General features: G+C 41.1%; 2 protein-coding genes across 4 annotated transcripts; one reads left to right on the forward strand and one right to left on the reverse strand.

Annotated features, from left to right (window-relative positions):
• Positions 1-359: 359 nt before the first annotated feature.
• renbp (renin binding protein) lies at positions 360-12,012 on the forward strand. The gene is made up of 11 exons (XM_028583521.1): positions 360-520; positions 1,659-1,764; positions 1,930-2,005; positions 2,711-2,786; positions 5,661-5,833; positions 6,759-6,986; positions 7,690-7,771; positions 8,463-8,638; positions 9,785-9,916; positions 10,127-10,214; positions 11,449-12,012. Exons 2-11 carry the CDS (start codon positions 1,664-1,666, stop codon positions 11,523-11,525), a joined length of 1,209 nt encoding a protein of 402 aa, XP_028439322.1. The 5' UTR covers positions 360-520; positions 1,659-1,663; the 3' UTR covers positions 11,526-12,012.
• A 2,101-nt stretch (positions 12,013-14,113) lies between these two features.
• LOC114559122 (C-C chemokine receptor type 6) lies at positions 14,114-17,034 on the reverse strand. 3 transcript variants are annotated; one of them, XM_028583593.1, is made up of 3 exons: positions 16,780-17,034; positions 16,405-16,504; positions 14,114-15,911 (listed from the first exon to the last, which is right to left on the reverse strand). In XM_028583593.1, exon 3 carries the CDS (start codon positions 15,900-15,902, stop codon positions 14,802-14,804), a length of 1,101 nt encoding a protein of 366 aa, XP_028439394.1. In that variant the 5' UTR covers positions 15,903-15,911; positions 16,405-16,504; positions 16,780-17,034; the 3' UTR covers positions 14,114-14,801. The 3 variants fall into 3 exon arrangements, with proteins under 3 accessions (XP_028439394.1, XP_028439395.1, XP_028439396.1); XM_028583594.1 differs by having other exon boundaries at positions 16,405-16,507; XM_028583595.1 differs by lacking the exons at positions 16,405-16,504; positions 16,780-17,034 and adding an exon at positions 16,185-16,203.
• Between the last annotated feature and the right edge of the window lie 2,597 nt (positions 17,035-19,631).

Genomic DNA, 19,631 nt, shown 5'->3' on the forward strand with positions numbered 1-19,631 from the left:
ATCTTATGAAAGTATAGTGATCATTAATTGGACTTGCAAAGAGCGATGTAGGGAACCATCCATGCTATTTTGGGGGTAATTTGGTTAAAAAGAAACCCATATTTCTGATATAGACATTTTGATAACGGGTCAAAAACAGAGAGAGAGAGAGAGAGAGAGAGAGAGAGATGTTTATGTACTCATTGCACAATCTGTTCCCTTCTATCCTGAGTCCTAGAGGATCTTTAAAACAAATAAAGTATAGGGCCTATAGTCTACGTTTTATGCCATGTGTGCAAATTCCAGCCTTTTGATAGCAGTGATTACTTCAGTAAGAGCTGTCTACAGTCAAGGGTTAAACCATGGATGTATAATTAAACTCCGCTGTGATCAGGCTGTGATCCGCTTTCTACTTCCCTTCTCCAGAGCCGCTGTATCAGCAGCGGTCATGTGACAGTCAGAGACGGCTGCTGCAGGACCAGGACCAGGACCAGGACCAGGACTCTCTTTCTACACCGTCTGTCTGTATTTGGACCCGAAGGTAAGAGCAGTTTTACGTGCATGCTTTTTGCCCGGTCTGGACGGGACCACTATACATTCCCGAGTCGTGAGAGACTGCTGCAGCATGAAGACTCACAGTCACAGCACAGGATTATTATTTTTTTTTTTTCACTCTATCGCTTTTTTTTTTTTTTTTAACGAGACTAAGGAACAACAGGTCTTAGTCTTGGGCGGATTCTAGTTTTCAAAACCAAAATATGGGCTTTTGACGGCGAAAGCTGCCAAGATAACACTGGTGGTTTGTGCGTTTAGCCCAAGCAGCAACATCACGTGCCAAAAAAAAGATGAAGCCAATGCGGAAGTGCCAAAAACTGTAGTTCCTCGAGCCCTCCTGTTATCTTCCTGTCAAATTTTACCAAATTTTACCCATTTTCAAAGTTTCTGTAGCAGAACATTTGGGTTTCTGTCAACCAAATTGCCCAAAAGTAACACTAAAGGATCCATGAAACGCTCTTCACAAGTAAAATTGAAGGATCAGTTTACTACTTTTTATTGAATTTTTGGGGTTTTATTTAATTTTATAAAATTATTCTGACCTCACTTTGACAGGCAGTGATTATCCATCAACATATTTCCCTTTGATCTTAAATATTAGTCAAAATTATCCATACTTTCGGCTTTTTTTAACTCAAAAGTTAGATAAATTCATATAGGTTACATGAAGTGTATTGACCATAAATTCCAAAAATGAATGTAAAACTAGTGGTAATAAGTTGTTGTTGGTATATATTGGTGGAAGTGGAAAAAAAGCGTTGAAAAATGTTGGAAAAAAAACCCGCTGAAGAGACAAAAACGCTGCAAAATTAATGAAAAAAGTGTAAAAAAAAACACAAGGGTTAAGGCTGGATTCCAAAGGGAATCATTCCCCATAAACTCCCATGTTAAGATGCCCGACTATACAGCGGAGTTAAACATGTCTACAGCCTGGTACTAAAAACGGTTTTCGTCTCAATATTTAAGTTACAACTGTACAGGGTGAATATTTTATCATTCACCCATTTAAATTGCTGTGAGTCTTTTATAATAGTTTTAGGTGAAGCTACAAAACAACAACAACAGCATTAGTAGCTCATCTTATTGTGTGGAAAAAAAAAACATTTGCATGTTGGCTTTAAAAGGAACCATGTCTGTGGTGAAGCTGGAGGAGTATCGAGAGCGGATTCGTAAAGAACTGGACAGCGCAGTGGACTTCTGGCTCAAATACTCTCATGACACTATACATGGGTACTGTAGTTACACTTTTACATGCCTTTTGAAATAATAAAAATTGCCGGTTCATAGCTTTTGAGGAATATCACCAACTTGCATGCCAAGCAAGTCGTTTACAGCTGTTTGTAGTGTGCACGATTGCCTCTTTGCTTAAAGTGGATCTCTGCTTTTGTGTTTCAGAGGCTTCTTTACTTGTATTGGGCGGGATGGGAAGGTTTATGATGAGCTGAAGTACGTCTGGCTGCAGGGTAGACAGGTAAGTCTCTGTCATTATTAGGGGTGTCACCATTTCGATTGAAACTCCAAAATTGATCGAGATGAGCTTTCGATTTTCGATTTTTCGACTATCAAAATCAGAAGTAGGATTGGCGATTCCACCGATATTTTTTTCTCTCTCCACCCTCGCCTACTTGCGCACGTCTGAAGGAAAAAAAAAACGTCCCTTAGAAAAGAAATGGACACCGGGTAGCTTGCAGATACAGGGTAACGTTAGCTTCACGGTAGCCTGCGGCTGCTCTTTTCCAGACAGCATGGCCACTGCCGGAGTCAGACATGATGGAGAAACAACAAACTGTAAAATCCTCCTGCTTTTACTGAAGTAATTTTGCCTTCCCCGTGAGTGAGTAATGGAAACAAACGACGAAGGTAAAGAATGTGTGCTCCAACGGAATTACAGTGCGTTCATGTACACCTTGTTAAACTAATGGTGCATTCAATACTATTTCTGTAATTTTGAGAAACTTAAACAGTTGCTGTAAAGTACCTTTCTGCCATCTAGTGGCTCTTATTGTGGCATTGCTATCCCTGTTAAAAAAAAAAAAAAAAAAGGAAGTTAAATCGATAAATTGTGACCTTAAAATCGAAAGTCAAATGGAACCATGGATTTGGAGAATCGTGACACCCCTTGTAATTATGCTGGCAGTGTAAAACAAATAATCCATTGTATGACATTTTTTCACAGGTGTGGATGTATTGTCGCCTGTACCGAACCATGGATCGCTTCCGCAGGCCTGAAATCCTTGAAGCAGCCAAAGCTGGTGTGTGTGTGTGTGTGTGTGTGTGTGTGTGTGTGTGTGTGTGTGAGTGAATGTAAAGCTTGATTCAGCTAACCTGTTAGCATTAGCACTACTGAAGTGTCGAGAGAACAGGTTTCCGGTTCTCTCCTCGGCTGCGTCACTGATGGACTAATAATAATAATAGTTCATAGGTTCACAACATACACATTGCGGGAGATTTGAGTCAATTGAACGGCCGTCTGTGGAGATCGCACTTTGTTACTTTATTAGCACTTTATTTTGCACAACAGACAAAAAATAGACTTGGAGACAGCAGTAGGAATCACAGGGTACTTGACAATACGATACACGATACATGACTTCCTATACAGATAATTCACGATACAGCAGTTCTGCGATAAGCAATATATTGCTAGACAATCCCATAATGATACATCAGGATATCTGTCTATCCAAGAATACATTCATTCAGCCTTTATTTATCCTCGAGAGATCATTGAGGGCGATCCTCATTTACAATGTCATCGAGTCAGATTACAAACAAATACAGAATAACAACACAGACAGTTCAATAATAAGAAAGAAAGAGACCATAGAGAGGTGACGTCCCTCCCCTCCACTGGACCACCATGGGACCTTAATTTGGGAAAAATATCAACGGTAGCAAATGGGGAAAGACAAATTATTTTGAATATATTTTGATCCCATTTGAATTGAGCCATGAATTATATAATGTTCGTCAGTTTAAAAGATAATTTTGCAAGTCAAGAAAGTGTGTCCAGTGTGAAGTGCCGGTTTTCCCTCTTAATTCCCTCAAAATGACACAACTATAAAGCAACTATGGGTCCAGACACGGGTATCAATTGTCGCTCCCATCCCAAGCCCACGAAAAAACTCCCATCATATCCCGATCACGTCCCACTCACTGCATTGCAGCATCATTTTTTTATTTAATCTCCGGCTCCGTCCATTTATTTAATCTCACCCTCTAGTCCAGATTTTGGATTTAAACGTGGCTAGGGCATCTGTTATTTTCCTAAACTCTCGTTGAAATCCTCTTCATAACTTACGTTCAAGTATCCCTCGTTCATGTGTTGAGCGCCACCTCGAGGAGCCATGAAGTAGAAATGCGGGGAGCAGGGAAATCTGTTTACAGCGCCTTATTTTATCAATTAAAATATCGACATTTGGCATCAGCGTATCGATTCCCGTATCACACAAAGGACAACAATATGTTGATGTATTGTTATTTTGTCCCATGTTAAATTTCATCTATTTTTCTCAGAAGATACTTCTTATTGTCCAATAGATTACTACCTCATCTTTTTTACAAATTGCCAGTCATCATAATCCATCCCTTGGAAACATTTGTAAGACTGTGCATTTAAAACTTAGCAAAACACAGAGTACAAATTAGTCCTTCGCAGCTGATTCAGATTTATATATTTGTATATTTTCACGATAAAAGTCTGGATGTTCAGCTTTTGTTAACGTTAACATTTGTTCGATGTGACCTCAAATATTGTTACACATCCACAGGGGAATCTTTGCAACAGATGGTGCAGCGCGGTGTTCTTTCTTTTGTAGACTTAGGTGATTAATGACGGTCATGATAGTGTTTTGCTCTGTGCTTTTATGTTTAATCATCACCAAGGCTTGGTGAAGTGCACAACATGGGCAGTAAGTTAGTCAGTCTTAGGAGGAAACCTTGGATCAGCAAAATGTTATCTTTATATTATAAGAACTAAGAAAAACAGCCATGCTTTTAGCTTGAGCACCATTTCTTTGTAACTCTAGTTAGGAAGGTTTGGAACGGTTTTACGGTACAATAAAAGTAGAATGTGCCCACCAAGAGTCATGGGTTCTTTGAGTTTAAAACTAGGACTGCTCAATTATGGAGAAAAAAATGTATTTGGTCAAGATTAAAATCATGAATATTTACAAGATTACTCATTGGCTTTTGGAAATATGTTGCATTTATTAAACTAAAAAAATGTGAAAAAGTCAAACAAATCAACAGTGAAAACACCTTCAACTGTGCAATTTCCCATTTATTTATTGATTCATCTCAAATAATCACCCTATCTTCAAAAGGGAGAAAAAAGGATGAGTTTTAGAAGGAGCAGACAGAAGCACAATGCTTATTAAGTCCTGCCCCTGCTTTAAAATATCATATTATCACAAAAACAAATATAAATGCATATACGAAATTGTAGGTCCCACGACATGAATTTAACGGGCGCCGTGGTAGATCACCTGGTTGATTGGCAAAAAAAAAAAACACTGTTCTTCCTCCATACCATTACTATTTAAACTAACCACTGTTCTATAGCAGCAAAAAGGAGCCGGCATTGTGGATTTTACATTTCCCATTATGTCGAAATAAAGCCATAAAGAACTAGAGCTGCAAACATGAATCGATTAGTTGTCAACTATTAAATTAATCAGCAGCTATTTTGATAATGGATTCATCGATTTAAGTCATTCTTTAAATGAAAAAAAGTTAAAAGAAATCTGATTGCAACTTCTTAATGTGAATATTTTTCTAGTTTCTTCCCTCCTGTGACAGTAAACTGAATATCTTTGAGTTGTGGACAAAACAAGACATTTAAGGACGTCATCTCAACATTTTGTTCATCTTGTATAGACCCAAACAACTGATCGGTTAATCAAGAAAATAATCGATAGATTGACTGTGAAAAGAATCATTATTTGCAGCCATTAAGCAAACATGTTACGCCTACGTGTGTCTGAATGACAATTATACTTCAACAGGTAGATGAAGCCAACAATTTAATGTATTCATGTCTAAATAAGGGATTTATAGTCCTACTCATTGCTCATATTGATGTCTAATTATAGGATAATATTATATTGTTCTGTTCTGCATCTTAGGAGGAGCGTTCCTGAGAAAGTTTGCCCGTGTCTCCAGTGGCCAGTGGAAGTGTGCCTTCTGCCTAACACGAGATGGTAAAGCAGTCAAAATCCAGAGGACTATATTCAGCGAGTGTTTCTACATCATGGCCATGGATGAGCTGAGCAGGGTTCTTGGTGACAAGGACATGCAGGTACCAGAGCATTATTTATACTATTAAGATTTGTTTTTTCATTTATTTGTATAGGACAGCTTAGACTTGAAAGGAGAGAGAGGGGGGGGGGATGACATGCAGCAAAGGGCCGCAGGTCGGAGTCGAACCCGCGGCCGCTGCGTCGAGGAGTAAACCTCTATATATGGGTGTCCGCTCTACCAGTTGAGCTACCCAGGTGCCCAGCACTATTTAAACTAGATTGTATGTTAAACTGTTTCTCAAACTGTTGCACAAGTACCACTGGTTAGTGCTCTTTTACATAGAGAGTGTGGCCATATTTGAGACCAACGTCAGAGGACTCTACAGTGTAACCCTATGGGGCGAATATGCTATCTACGGTTAACTGCTCTTCAGATCTCTGCACGGTAAATCCAGACTATCTGTCCAATCAGAGTTTTCTGTTGCACAACTAAAACAACTTTTGAACGTACACGTTCCACCAAAACAAGTTCCTTCCCGAGAATATTTTGCAGAGGCACCGTTGCTCCGTCCGGCGCTTAGCGCCGCCAAAGATGCTTTAAAGGAATGCCAATAAACCAGAGCACGTTTTTCTCCCATCCCAGAATGCTGTGTGGACTAGCCAGACCCTCCACCGCAGCGCTGTGGAGGAAGGGCCTGGCAATGCGAGACTAAAGAAATGCAAACAACCCAGAGCGATTTCTTTTCTCCTATCCCTGAATGTATCTGTGGTGTAGCCAGACTTTACTCAACATGTGGAGATAGAGCTGGCAATGCGAGACTGTGGACATACACAGTTCATTCAACTTACATGTGGCTGAGTAATACGGAAGGTTTCTTTTCTGTGTAAAACATGCCTAAGCGCGTTGGATCCTTCAATAACCGCCCCCACACATTCTCACACCATCACTCTGACTGGCGGGCCTCTGCTCTGCTGTGTTGCTAGCTGGAGGCTGAGCAGATGATGGAGCAGTTGATCTACTGGGTGAAGGAGGACTCGTCAGGCCTGGGCAGGCCCCAGCTTCCTGGAGACGTTCCCACCAACAGCATGGCCGTTCCCATGATGCTGCTGTGTCTGGTGCAACAGCTGACTGACGGCCGGGGTCAGGAGGTCGTTCAAAAGTACGGAGAGCTGGCCAGCTGGTGCGTGCAGCAGATTCTACAACACATCCAGGTACGGACACAGATCATGACCGATGGCAGGGCTGCTCCTTTTCCATTTTTAGGTGCTTCTGCTTCTTCTTCTCCTCGTGGGAAAACACGGCTGTGTTGCATTGTGGTATACTGGAGTAAAATGTAGGCTACATCTGTATGTACACTCACATTAGCAATGCATTATGGGTTTTTTATAGTGGACCATATAGCGGAGAATTCGAACACCATTACAAAATGGCGAACATACTACACAGTGCACTGTTTCCGTGATATGGAACGGTTTCAAACACAGCTCAAGGTGACGTGCTCAAATGTCTTGTTTTGTCCACAAACTGAAAGATGTTCAGTACAGCTGCAAGAATAATCGATTAGTTGCAAACTAATAAATTAATTGGCAAATATTTGTGACTATGAATCGGTTTGAGTAATTTTTATGAAAGAAACGGTACGCAATTCTCTGATGCCAGCTTGTTAAATGTGAATATTGTTCTGGTTTCTTCTCTCCTCTGGGACAGTAAACTGAATATCTTTGAGTTGGGGACAAAACAAGACATTTGAGGACGTCAACGTGGGCTCTGGGAAACACTGATTCGCATTCTTTTTCACCTTTCACGTCACAGCATTGCGCCAGAAATGGGCCGAAAATTAGCGTATCTACCTGGGTGTCCTGTTTTGAATTTAATTACAACATTTCCTTTTTCTTCTCTTGTGACTTGGTACAGAGAGACGGCACAGCTGTTTTAGAGAACGTGTCACCAGAGGGAGCAGAGCTGCCGGGTTGCCAGGGCCGACTGCAGAACCCAGGTAAACACCGGTGACAGATTCAAAGAAAAGAAAAAGAGAAAGCTTTAGAAGTGATGAGAAACAGCAAGAAGCTGAGACAAACAATCCAATATACTATAATATATAATAAATCAAACTTTATTGGGGCGACCTGTGTGTGTGTGTGTGTGTGTGTGTGTGTGTGTGTGTGTGTGTGTGTGTGTGTGTGTGTGTGTGTGTGTGTGTGTGTGTGTGTGTGTGTGTGTGTGTGTGTGTGTGTGTGTGTGTGTGTGTGTGTGTGTGTGTGTGTGTGTGTGTGTGTGTGTGTGTGTGTGTGTGTGTGTGTGTGTGTGTGTGTGTGTGTCGACCGGAAGACGTTTACTAAATAAGTTTGTGGTGTGTTGTAATCCCATGTAGGATGGGCCAAATGTTTGGCATGACACGGAAATAAAATTAAACTTAAACTATATAATTACAATTTGCCATATCTAAACAACATCAACAATGACCGGTCATACGCCTTAAGAATTTAGCTATGTTAGTTAAACAAAGAAACCGCTTTTATTTATTTTTGAAAAGGACAATAAGACCGTTATATAATCATTGCTATGGGCCTGAGCACAGTGAGTGTGTGGGGGAGGCTTGGGGTTGAGCTCTTTTTCTCTTCTTTGTTGCTAACATTTTTCCATTTTCCTTTGGTCCTTGCCCTTCGTGCTGACCCGTGCTGACTCAGGCCACGCCCTGGAGGCCGGCTGGTTCCTGCTCCAGGTCAGTGCGGAGCAGGGGGACACAGAGCTCCGGCAGACGGCCATCAACAAGTTTGTGGAGCTGCCGTATCAGAAGGGCTGGGATAAAGAGCACGGAGGCCTCTTCTACTTCCTGGATGTGGATGGTCACTGTCCCACACAGGTGCATTTATTTATTTATTTGCACGTCCATCATCGTATCATTAAACCTCTGAGGACGAAAGACTCACCGTTTGACAGCTAGGCCTGGCAAACTCGATTCCTTTTAAGGATTCGGTTTATTCTGAGTCACTCACTAAACTGACGCTGGTTGTGCGAGTCACTTGAGTCACTTGAGTCACTTGAGTCACTTGAGTCGGTATTGATAGGCGAGCCGAGGCGAGCTTGCAATGTTTCGGACTGTCTGCTCGACCTAATTGCATTTTAACATACTACATTTATACACCAAACCCAGTAACTCACAATTAATCTAATTTGCGATGTTTTAAATGTACTTTAAAAGGGATATTTTTCAAGATTTTACAGTTCAAGTGGTAATTGAGACTCAGCGTACTCAGGTGGTAACTCAGGTTACATTGACAGTACATGCAAATAACTTTAGTCTTGTGGAGAGAACCATCGAGCCTTATATTATATCAGACAGTGGATGCTGTTGCATGTTGACATTAACACATTTTCCTCGGATGGCAAACAGAAAATAGGCTACAGAACTTAGCCTACTCACCAGAATTAAAGCCAAAATAAAAGTAACAAAAATAGAAAACATCCAAACTTCGTTGTCGCTACAGTCCTCATTTATTATACCAATTTTGCACTCCTGGTTGGCGTTCAATAGGGCGATTTCGGCTCCTTACGATCACAAAAACATTGTAATCGAGAAAAACGGTTATTACATTTTGCAAGTGAACTCTTATTTTGTCTTGTGTTCTGAACGGGAATTCAAAAAGTTCAACCAGTAAAAGTGTTAAAGGGAAATGTCGCAGTTGAAGGTGTTTACACGGTTTCACTGTTCAATAAATGCAATAACTTTCCAAAAGTCAATGAGTAATCGTGTGAAATTATCCTGATTTCGATATTGACAGAAATAATTGCGATTTATGTGATTTTAAAAAAAAAAAAGAAAATCCATAATGGAGCAGCCCTTGGGTTAAAAAAATGACCTTTTTTTCACTGCCTTGCACTGCAGAACCATAACTCCTTTACCCACACCGTCCCCTGCTGCATGGCTCATGTAATTACATTCATATCTTCAAATTCATATAAAATGCATCCAATCCGGCTGTGTGATCCTGTGTGTTTGTTTGATCAGCTGGAGTGGAGTATGAAGCTGTGGTGGCCCCACTGTGAGGCGCTCATCGCCTTCCTGATGGCCTACAGTCAGACCAAGAAGCCAGAGCTGCTGGAGACATTCTCTCAAGTGTATGAATACACCTTTAACCATGTGAGTTTACATTTTCCATTACTTATTTTAAGGTCAACATTCAACATTTTAGGAAATACACATTAAAAGATCACATATACTTTATGTGATCGAACCTTTGAAGTTTTTTAGATGTTTGTTTGGTGAATATACAGAATTTTTTATTTTTCATACGAGTTAGGCCTAATAGTGTGTGTGTGTGTGTGTGTGTGTGTGTGTCTGTGTCTACAGTTTCCTGATGCTAAGAACGGCGAGTGGTTTGGCTATTTGACACAAGAAGGGAAAGTGACTCTGGATTTTAAAGGAGGCCCCTTTAAAGGTAAGAACATTATTGCGATGGAGAATTAACTGAATGCTAAAGCGACAGGAAAAACCTGTCAAATGTAATGCTAGCGGAGGACATACAATAAAGACAAGCAGCGGGCTATAGAGGTTTCACTTCTTAACTCCGCTCCTTCACATTTCTTTACTTTTCAAACTTGTAGTCTTCAGCCTTAACCGACACTGACAACGGTTGGGTATCATTTTGTGTTTTTACCAAAAAAAAGAAGAGCACAAAACGGCAGTCAGCAACATTAAAAAAAACGCCCTTTTTTTGCTAATTAAATGATTAATTTAAAATGTAATACCAATAACTTACTTTACCAGTCAGTTTCTTCTTAGTGTCAAGAAGAAACACTAGATGGCAGAAGGGTACTCAACAAAAACAGCTGGAGTTTCTCGTTTTTAACGAGGTGCACCTGAATGCACCGTGACATCACTTGGGACCATTTATCAGACTTCACACAGCTCCCTCTGGAGGCACTAAAGGCTTTAAACATTGATTTCATACATCTCATCCCCAACAGCTACAAACACATGCTTTATCATTTGAGTTCATACTGTGCTTTAGGGATGCATACAATATTACCAAACAAATGATCTTAAACTAAGAGCCACGCAGTGAACATGTCGCCCTTGGTTGTGTCCGAAATCGCATACTCTGCAGTACTACTCAACATGTAAACTACTGTTCAACATACAGTACTTTTGTGTAAATAAACAGTAGTGTGTATCTCATCGGATGCACTAAGCTGTCATTTTCAACATCACTTTCTGAGAGCCTTTCTGCCATTGAAGATGCGTAACCATGGTAATCCCTGCTGACCTCCGCTCTAGCGGCATCGCCAGATTGTGCTTAAATTACTGAAAGAGGCGACTAACTAGACCAACTGTCGTTTAAATATGTAGAAATTTAATTTAGAGCGTTATTGGCGTTACAGAGCTGCCTTGGCTTCTGTCCGTTCGTCTGCTATGAATGTTGTCGTTACTACCGCATTGCATTGTGGGGATATGTATGCCGGCGTGGTTTCCAGTATTCATACTGTAATATTTAAGCAGAAATAGTATGGAATTCGCGTACTATTGGTTTCATACTTAGGTATGGGACTCACATACTGTTGTAGCTACTAAATTGCATGTTAGTATGGAATTTCGAACGCAACCCTTGGGGCCCCGGAGCAGTTTCCTGCTTTGCCGGGTTAGTAAGATATTTGTGTGTTTCTCTTCTTTAGGCTTCTTCCACGTGCCTCGCTGCCTGTACATGTGTGAGCGTATCCTGGATGATCTGCTGGCCTACACAAAGGACTGAGCATTCTGCCATGAATGTTGTATTGATGGCATTGAATCTGATTTGTCTGTTCACTAAATCAAACTAAAAGAATCAGGTTATAAAGCAAATTGCACTAATTTTCAAATATGCATCCGCTGTAAAGTTATTTGTTTATCTCTTCACAGACATCCAGTCACTGAGCAGCTTATACCATTTGTTGTGAAGCTATATTACAACAATATGACTGCATAAAACAGTTGTCTTCTTTATATAGATTCTGGCCACCAGTGGCTTTATATTGACATTAAAGGACGATAACGTTCTTGGTAAAAATAAATCATGGTTTTTCTTATCTCATCAGATAAAAACTGAAGAAATACAAATAATAACTAATCAGTCTCCCCGAGTTGATCAAAAAAGTGCCTCCAAACACACCAAAGCGGCGAGACGTAATACTACGTCTCCATAACAGCAGGCGGCGCTAATCTGTATTGTCGCCCAAAAATTAAAACCTGCTGATTGGACGAACGCGTCACGTGGGTCTAGTTTCTCCGGAAATTTCGAAGACAGACTGTCATGGCGGCTTGTTCAGAATACGTTCTCATTTTGTACTAAAATAGTTCACTGAAACGTGTTTCTGAAAACATTTTAAGCGAGAAATAGGCCTTACATACGGGTTAGCGCTCGACCAATCAGATGGGTCGTTTGAGTCCGACTGCCGGCAGTGCCCACCACGTCGATTATTCGTGTCAAATCGGCCAAAATGAAGGCCGACGGCCCCTCGGACGGACGAAAGCACGGAACACACCGAACAGACTCGAGTCACCAACCTCGCCAGACTGTCCGACAGCCGATTATCGGTTCGGTGTGTCTGGGCATTAAGAGGAGTGAACGTTGCGTGGTTTGTAGTGACGCATTCTGGTTCGCTTGGATTTTTCTCTGTGTGAACTGAAACAGGACCAAGGGGGCATCGCTCCAAGTTTACAAACTCCTCCACTTATTCGGACCAAAGCAAACAAACTACAGGTGTGAAAACGCTCTTAGTTTTCCAACTTCACCTGTCTGAAGATGGTGAAAGGAAAAACAGGGAGAACCTTTAAACTTCACACAGAAACAACTCTGAATACTTGGAGTACTAACCCAGGACCTTTCACGCTGTGAGAACATTGTCCCTCCCTCATCATACATATTACAACATTGACACAAAAAAACAAAGAAATGTTTTATATAAAAATGTGCCTTCTACATGCACGCTTAACTTTTAAGCCAACTTTGAAGTATGATGTATCTTTACATCCTATTCATTTTAGTTTCACAGGGCAACCGTACGGAAGCAAATCAGAGACACAAGTATTTCAATACTTAATACTTATTATTAAATACTTACTATTTTACTTTGAATACACTTCTTTGAAAACAAAATTTTAATTTTGTGATTTGCCATTTTTGATTATTTCTTTTCAATGGTCACAAATTCAGATTTCAGTTTTACAATTAAAAAAAAATAGATTTAAGTTGTAATTTCTTTTGCCTCATTTATTTAGCCGAACTTAACGCATTTATTGTAGTATAATTTTGTTTATATTTTTGTTTCCTATGACATTATTTCTGTCAGCATATTGATTTAAACGGACTGATATTATATAGTTGTTTTAAGAGTTTTTAAGGGTTATTGTTTCTAGCTTGAATTTGCGTGAATAAAATGAATTTTGGGGCATTCCACAAAAAGTTTTAAAATATACACTGAACATTTCCATCATAACAAGTAATTGTGCCAAAACTATTTCCTTCAGATCACTGAAGATTATTAACTGTGAATTAGGTTTAAAGTGATCTGGGAGGATAACATGTTTTCCTGAAAGAGCTGAAGAGTGAGACCTCTTCACAATCTTTGAGGATGCTGTCATCTGGTGTTGACACGCAGAATTACAGTGTTGGTCTCAAGTTTAGAGAACAATTTACCTTTGTTGTTTGTTTTGGAGAAAAAAACAGCTTGCATTAAAACAAAAATGTCTTCATCTTTCTTTACTGCACAAATAAACAATATTACATTCATCAGTTTCTCTACTGTGCTTTCAATGTTACAAAAAATAAACTGATATAACTTAAATTTGACAGGAAACTAAGTCTAAAGCAAGGTCAAAAAGAAAAGTCAGAAGAATAAAATCTTAACACTCGTTACTGGAGGTTACAGAGAGTTCATCTGACATTTGATTTGACATCTGGCGAATCTAAAGCCGACCAGTTTTTAATCCTGAAAATCTTCTGATTCGGTTTAAACAGAAAAGCTTCTGGAAAGTCGCAGCAGATAAAAGATCTTTGTGTTTGGGGCTGAAGAATTTTGACCAGAAACCAAAATGAAGTCTCTAAATCAGATGTCTTTAATGTTTTTTAACCAAAGGACCCCTTCACTGAAAGAGAGAGAGAGAGAGAGAGCAGGGATCCCCTACTATATATATTGTATAAGATTAAGTTGCATATTAAACTGGGCCCACAATAACGTGTAGGGCGGCCTAAAGCCTTTATACATACCTTTTTTGCATTGAATTATAAGCTATTAAAATAGTTAACTAAGGTGTCTATTTTACCATTAGTTAATGCAGTAATAAGCCCCAATGTAAATTATATATTATTAGCAATACATGCATAATCAAAATGTTTGTTAAAACAAGGAGCTCGACGCACCAAGATTGGTTTTCTAGATGACAATGTATGTTTATGTTAAAACAACCACAAGTAGATTAAGTGTTCATAAGCTGCATAACGGCCAAAAAAAGGCCTGAGTGCCACAAAGTAACAGACTATGCAAAATCTTTCTGCAAAAAGTCTACTCTGAGTAATAGTGCTACGGAGCCAGGTTTTCAGGTGGCGAAGAGCTGAGAAAGACCTTTCGGAGCCAGCAGTAGACACTGGTAAACAGAGGCCCAAGTGGATCAGCTCGGTGAAGAGCCCTTTTTTTTGTGGATGTAGAGCTGATACAAAGCAAGCAAGTTCTTTAAGAATACACTGGAGATAAATTAAATAATTTTAAAATAACTAAAATGATCCCTCTCTGGGATCTTTGGGTTTAGGAGGGAACTTTCAGGATCTTTGGGTCTAGGAGGGAACTTTCAGGATCTTTGGGTCTAGGAGGGAACTTTCAGGATATTTGGGTCTAGGAGGGAACTTTCAGGATCTTTGGGTCTAGGAGGGAACTTTCAGGATCTTTGGGTCTAGGAGGGAAGTTTCTGGACCATTGGGTCTACGAGGAAAGCATCTGGATATTTGGTCCAAGGAGGGAAGTTTCTAGTCAAGACATGAACATGCCGGGTGTCCTCACATGGTGAAAGACGAGCAGTTTTTTTGCTGGATCCGTTCACCGAGCGGCGGGGCGCTGTAGCTCTTCCCCAGACACCACAAGTCCTGGAAGATCCTCCTGAAGTGGTTCCTGAACTTCACCCCGACAAAGGCGTACAACACCGGGTTCAGGCAGCAGTGCAAGTAGGCGACAGTCTTCGTCACCGTCTTGGCCGCCTGCAGGATGTCCGACTCTTGGCACGACTGCAGCTCGAACATGTTGGCGGTGTCGTAGAGCAGCGCGACGTTGTAGGGCAGGTGGCAGACGATGAAAACCGCCACCACGGCCAGCACCACTCGCATCGCCTTGTGCCGCTGGAAGCTTCTGGCTTTACGCAAGGTGACGATGACGGCGGTGTAGCAGCAGACCATGACAAGCAGCGGCAGGAAGAAGCCCACGGCCAGCTGGGTGCTGGGGACCGCCATCTTGATATTCAACGCTGTGGTTTTGTCCGTGAACCTGAACTCGCAGATGTACTGTGGAGGCCCGGACGTCTGGTTTCTCTCCTCATCTTCTATGAAGGCGATGCTGTTGGACGGCTGGTACCAGCTGTAGAAGTAGAAGGTTGGGACGGACAGCAGTAAGGCGGAGGCCCAGACGACGGCGCAGATGAGGCGGCTGTACACCAGCGAGCGCAGTCTGGAGCTGCGGCGGGCACAGACGATGGCGATGTAGCGGTCGGCGCTGATGCAGGCGAGCAGCAGCATGCCGCTGTACAGGTTCACGCTGTAGGAGCCGCACAGCAGCTTGCAGGCCACTGGCCCCATCGGCCACGCCGACAGCTCGTTGTAGACGATAAGAGGCAGCGACACCACGAACAGCAGGTCTGCGATGGCCAAGTTCAGCAGGTAGACGTCCGTCATGGACTTGGTACTCTTGTAGAAGGCATAAGTGACGATCACCAGGCTGTTCCCTACGAAGCCCAGGATGCAGATGATGATGTGGACGTACGGAATGACCACCAGCTCAACGCTGTGTGTGTTCTGGTATGAACAAGGTGCTTCAATCAGGTAGTCAGAATCAGTATCGTTGTAGTCATAATCTAATTGGTAGAACATTTCCTCCTCTGAGTTGCCCATCTTCTTCCACTGTAAACATCCACAGATCAGAGAGAGAACATCAAACTGTGCAGTGATGATTTCTGATTCAGTAGTTTGATATCAGTGTTGTTGATAAAAGATTTAGCTTTTCAGTAATGAAAAAGGGAAAACATAAACACACGAGATTAAAGATATTTTACTGCAGTCAAATTTATTTTTCTAATTTACTTAAGGAGGTTTGGTGCAGGTGAAATTAAAGACAACAGCCAGTCTTTAAGATAAGATACAGTAAACAACAGCTGGCAGTAGTTTCATATTTACCGTAGGATACAGACATGACAGATGGTGGCAGAGGAAAAGGAGTTGACTAAATGACACTGAAAAGAAGTCAATCTGTAGGTACAAGGTTCAGTTATTAAAGTTTTGTTAAGAGTTTTGATGATCTGGGTCTCAGAAACCAGCACATCAGAAAGATAACTGGGGTCCTTAAGCTTTGAAGATTGAAACATTTGCATTTTAAAACATAAAATCAATCACGCACCTTTGAGGAAGCCAGCGGAGAAATGTGAGGCAGTGATCATATGTCGACAGCTGGTCAAACTGGTTTACAGCCTGCAGGAAGCATTTCTTTGGCATCTGAGCTGCTTTTAAAGACATTGTGCAAATCACACTGTTTAATACAGGCAAACCTGGTATTGTTTGTCTAGTTTGGATAAAAAACTGCAATACAAACCAAAGCTATGTTTCCAACCAATTTCTCAAGCTAATTTTAGCGAATTAGAAGCATTTCCATCAACTGGTTTAGAGCGAATAAATTAGACTACGCAAAGCGTAGTTTGGTCACAACTTGCGGTTACGCATGGTTGTAGAAGCTCTTGACTAAACGGAGAGAGGTAGAATTGTACAAGTTGACCACCTGTGCAGAATCCAGGGTTGTGGCAGAGACATTTGGTGTCAGCGAGACAACCGTTCACCGCTGTGTATACGCGGTGTGCAGGGCCAGACGATTCAAGCTGTTGAACCAATTCGTCAATTTACCTGACGTGGCTGAGACACAGGCTACAGCGCACCTCAACTCCACCACGCACCTTGTGCCACAAGTCTACCGGGCACTGGATGGGACCCGTATCCCGATCCTTCCCCCATCCAATGGATACCGTGACTATAGTCATGTGACTTACATGTTCGCTACCTCACAACTTATTCGGCAAAGCGGTTTCCATCTCCCATTTTTGCATTTCATAAAGAGATTGAATTTTGCCGTTTCCATCAACATTTTCCAATGCAGTACTTCAAAATGCGCATAAAAATACGTTGATAGAAACACGGCTGTTGTTAACACTCGTATCTTTTGTGATACACAGAAAAGGAGATTACACATTAATATATTTCTTATAAATAAATAAAAACCAAACAGATTCACAGCAAACATTGTAAACATTTTTTCCAAAGTTGACACAGTTCTCTCCCATAAGTTTAGCAAAATTAACACATCATATCCTTTTTGATAAGCCTCACAAACTGCAGTAGGTCACATCAGCCATATCATCTTTTACATACAGTATGTGACATGATCAACTGTTTGGTGCTGATGCGGGACACAGAGCTCTCACGTTAGTGATTGAGATAAACTGACCTACTGGGGAGCTGCAGCGACACATGCACACACTGCCACATATAAACACCAACACAGATATACTTTCTATTTCTTCATCGTTATTACTGAATGTCTATCTTCAGTGTTGTGTAGGTATGTGTATATTTCCTCCTGTCATGTTGAGTGTTTAATAAAAAATTGATTCACAATACAGTACAGTAAAGCCATCTCTCTTCAAAAACCCTCCCCTCAGTTTATATGTAAGAAAAACAGGGTTTTATTAACAGTTTACAGTTATCAAGGTAACCCATATGGTGGTATATTGGAAAAAACAGGCTCCCAAGAAAAGCGCCTGGCTTTAACGTTGGAATTACTTCCGTGTCCATCACATGATGCCCTCTCGGCCAAAAATACTATATCCCACAGACTTGCATGGCGAAAGAGACGGCTTTAAATCAGTGGATACATTTTTTTAAGCTTTACAACCACTCGTTCCACTATCATAATTTGATCAATCCGGTCCGATATATTTTGGAAAGTCAAGAAGAGACGCACAACTAAATCATTTAATCCCCATTCAGGTTAGTGGAGCGCTAAACCGAAAGTAGACGGCTCAGTGTAGAAGCAGCGCCGATCATTTGTGTCATTTTATATGCGACAGTTGGACTTTTTGGCTTCATGCGCCACTGAGAAACTCTCATAGGAATGAACAGGGCTCTGCCTTAAACACTGTATCCAGGTCTTATCATACATCCATGAAAAACATCCAAATAATATGATTATGCCAGTGTCATATCTCTTCAAACTGATGTGTTCCTTCCTATAACTGATCCTGGATCAGGACATCATTTAGTGCCACCCAGTCTGGACATGTGAGAGAAGCGGGTCACAGACAAGGACTAATCACAGAGTCCTTGTACCATATTGGTGAAGCATGTTGATATCTGTAGTCCAAAAGCACGACCAGGAGTACATCACAGATAAATCTGTGACATAATGGTTGTCCAAGTTCAAACATCAAATCCCATCAGACAGCAGAGCTGCAGACAGCTCCTGTATGCCAGAGTGTGTTGCTCTTTATCTTTACTTTTTAGGACTGCAACTAACGATTATATTCATTCTTGATTAATCTGTTAATTCATTTCTCGATTGACTCGCAAAATGACGAACATCATGTGGCTCAATTCAAGTGAGAGTGGTTAATGTGGACTTTACGGCAGTGTAACTAAGATGAACCTCACATCTCCGTGGTGCATCCAAACATCAACACAACTTTAGTTAAAAACTAGTCTTGCGTTGCAAGCTTTTCGTGCTGTGGAGGAAGGTCTGGTGAGTCCACACAGCTTTCCAGGATGGGAGAACAATGTGCTCTGGTTTATTGGCATTTCTTTAAACCAATCACAATCGTCTTGGATGGCGCTATGTGCCGGACAGAGCCACGGTGCCTCTGCAAAATAGCCTCAAAAGGAACTTGTTTTGGTGGAACGTGTACGTTCAAAGGTTGTTTTAGTCGTGCAACAGAAAACTCTGATTGGACAGATAGTCTAGCTAGCTGTCTGGATTTACCCTGCAGAGATCTGAGGAGCTGTTAACCATAGTCCTCAGAAATCAACCAGAGTTTAGAACAGCAACACTGAGAAAGAGGAAGGGGACGGACATCCGGGCGAAATGAGGGGCATCCGGCGGCACAGGGGCAACCTGGCAGTGGAAAATCGGCGATATAGACTAGTGTAGACTTTACGCCAGTGTAACTAAAATGAACCTCACGTCTCCATGGTGCATCCAAACATCAACACAATTTTAGTATCAAACTAACTAGTTTCAACATATCGTTTAGTGTGGACTTTACACCCTAATTTAAAAGAGAAATTACACACAGTTCAATAATTACAACCCTGACCTTCCAGATGTACCAACAACAAACAAGTCACATTCACACATTCACTTCAAAACAAAGAGCTTCTGCCTCAGGTTGAGCATTGAAACATCAAAAACCTGGGAGCATATTCATTAAAATTCAAATAAAATAATAATAAAACATAATAATAGTTTCCGTGACTTACTGAAGAGGTTTAGCTCGTTCCAACAATGTTTCACTGATGGTTTAGTCTTTAAATAGCTACATTTATGTATGAAACATTTCCCTAATATACAGTATGGCACTGAACAAA

The sequence above is a fragment of the Perca flavescens genome, chromosome 7 (assembly GCF_004354835.1).
Source record: "Perca flavescens isolate YP-PL-M2 chromosome 7, PFLA_1.0, whole genome shotgun sequence".
In the NCBI taxonomy this organism is placed as follows: domain Eukaryota; kingdom Metazoa; phylum Chordata; class Actinopteri; order Perciformes; family Percidae; genus Perca; species Perca flavescens.

Excerpts from the sequence above, each read along its gene's own strand:
- renbp (XM_028583521.1), top strand. The coding sequence starts at position 1,664 with ATGTCTGTGGTGAAGCTGGAGGAGTATCGAGAGCGGATTCGTAAAGAA. Across the intron at positions 6,987-7,689 it reads AGATTCTACAACACATCCAG|AGAGACGGCACAGCTGTTTT; the intron begins GTACGGACACAG and ends GACTTGGTACAG. Across the intron at positions 7,772-8,462 it reads GGGCCGACTGCAGAACCCAG|GCCACGCCCTGGAGGCCGGC; the intron begins GTAAACACCGGT and ends GTGCTGACTCAG.
- LOC114559122 (XM_028583593.1), bottom strand. The coding sequence starts at position 15,902 with ATGGGCAACTCAGAGGAGGAAATGTTCTACCAATTAGATTATGACTAC.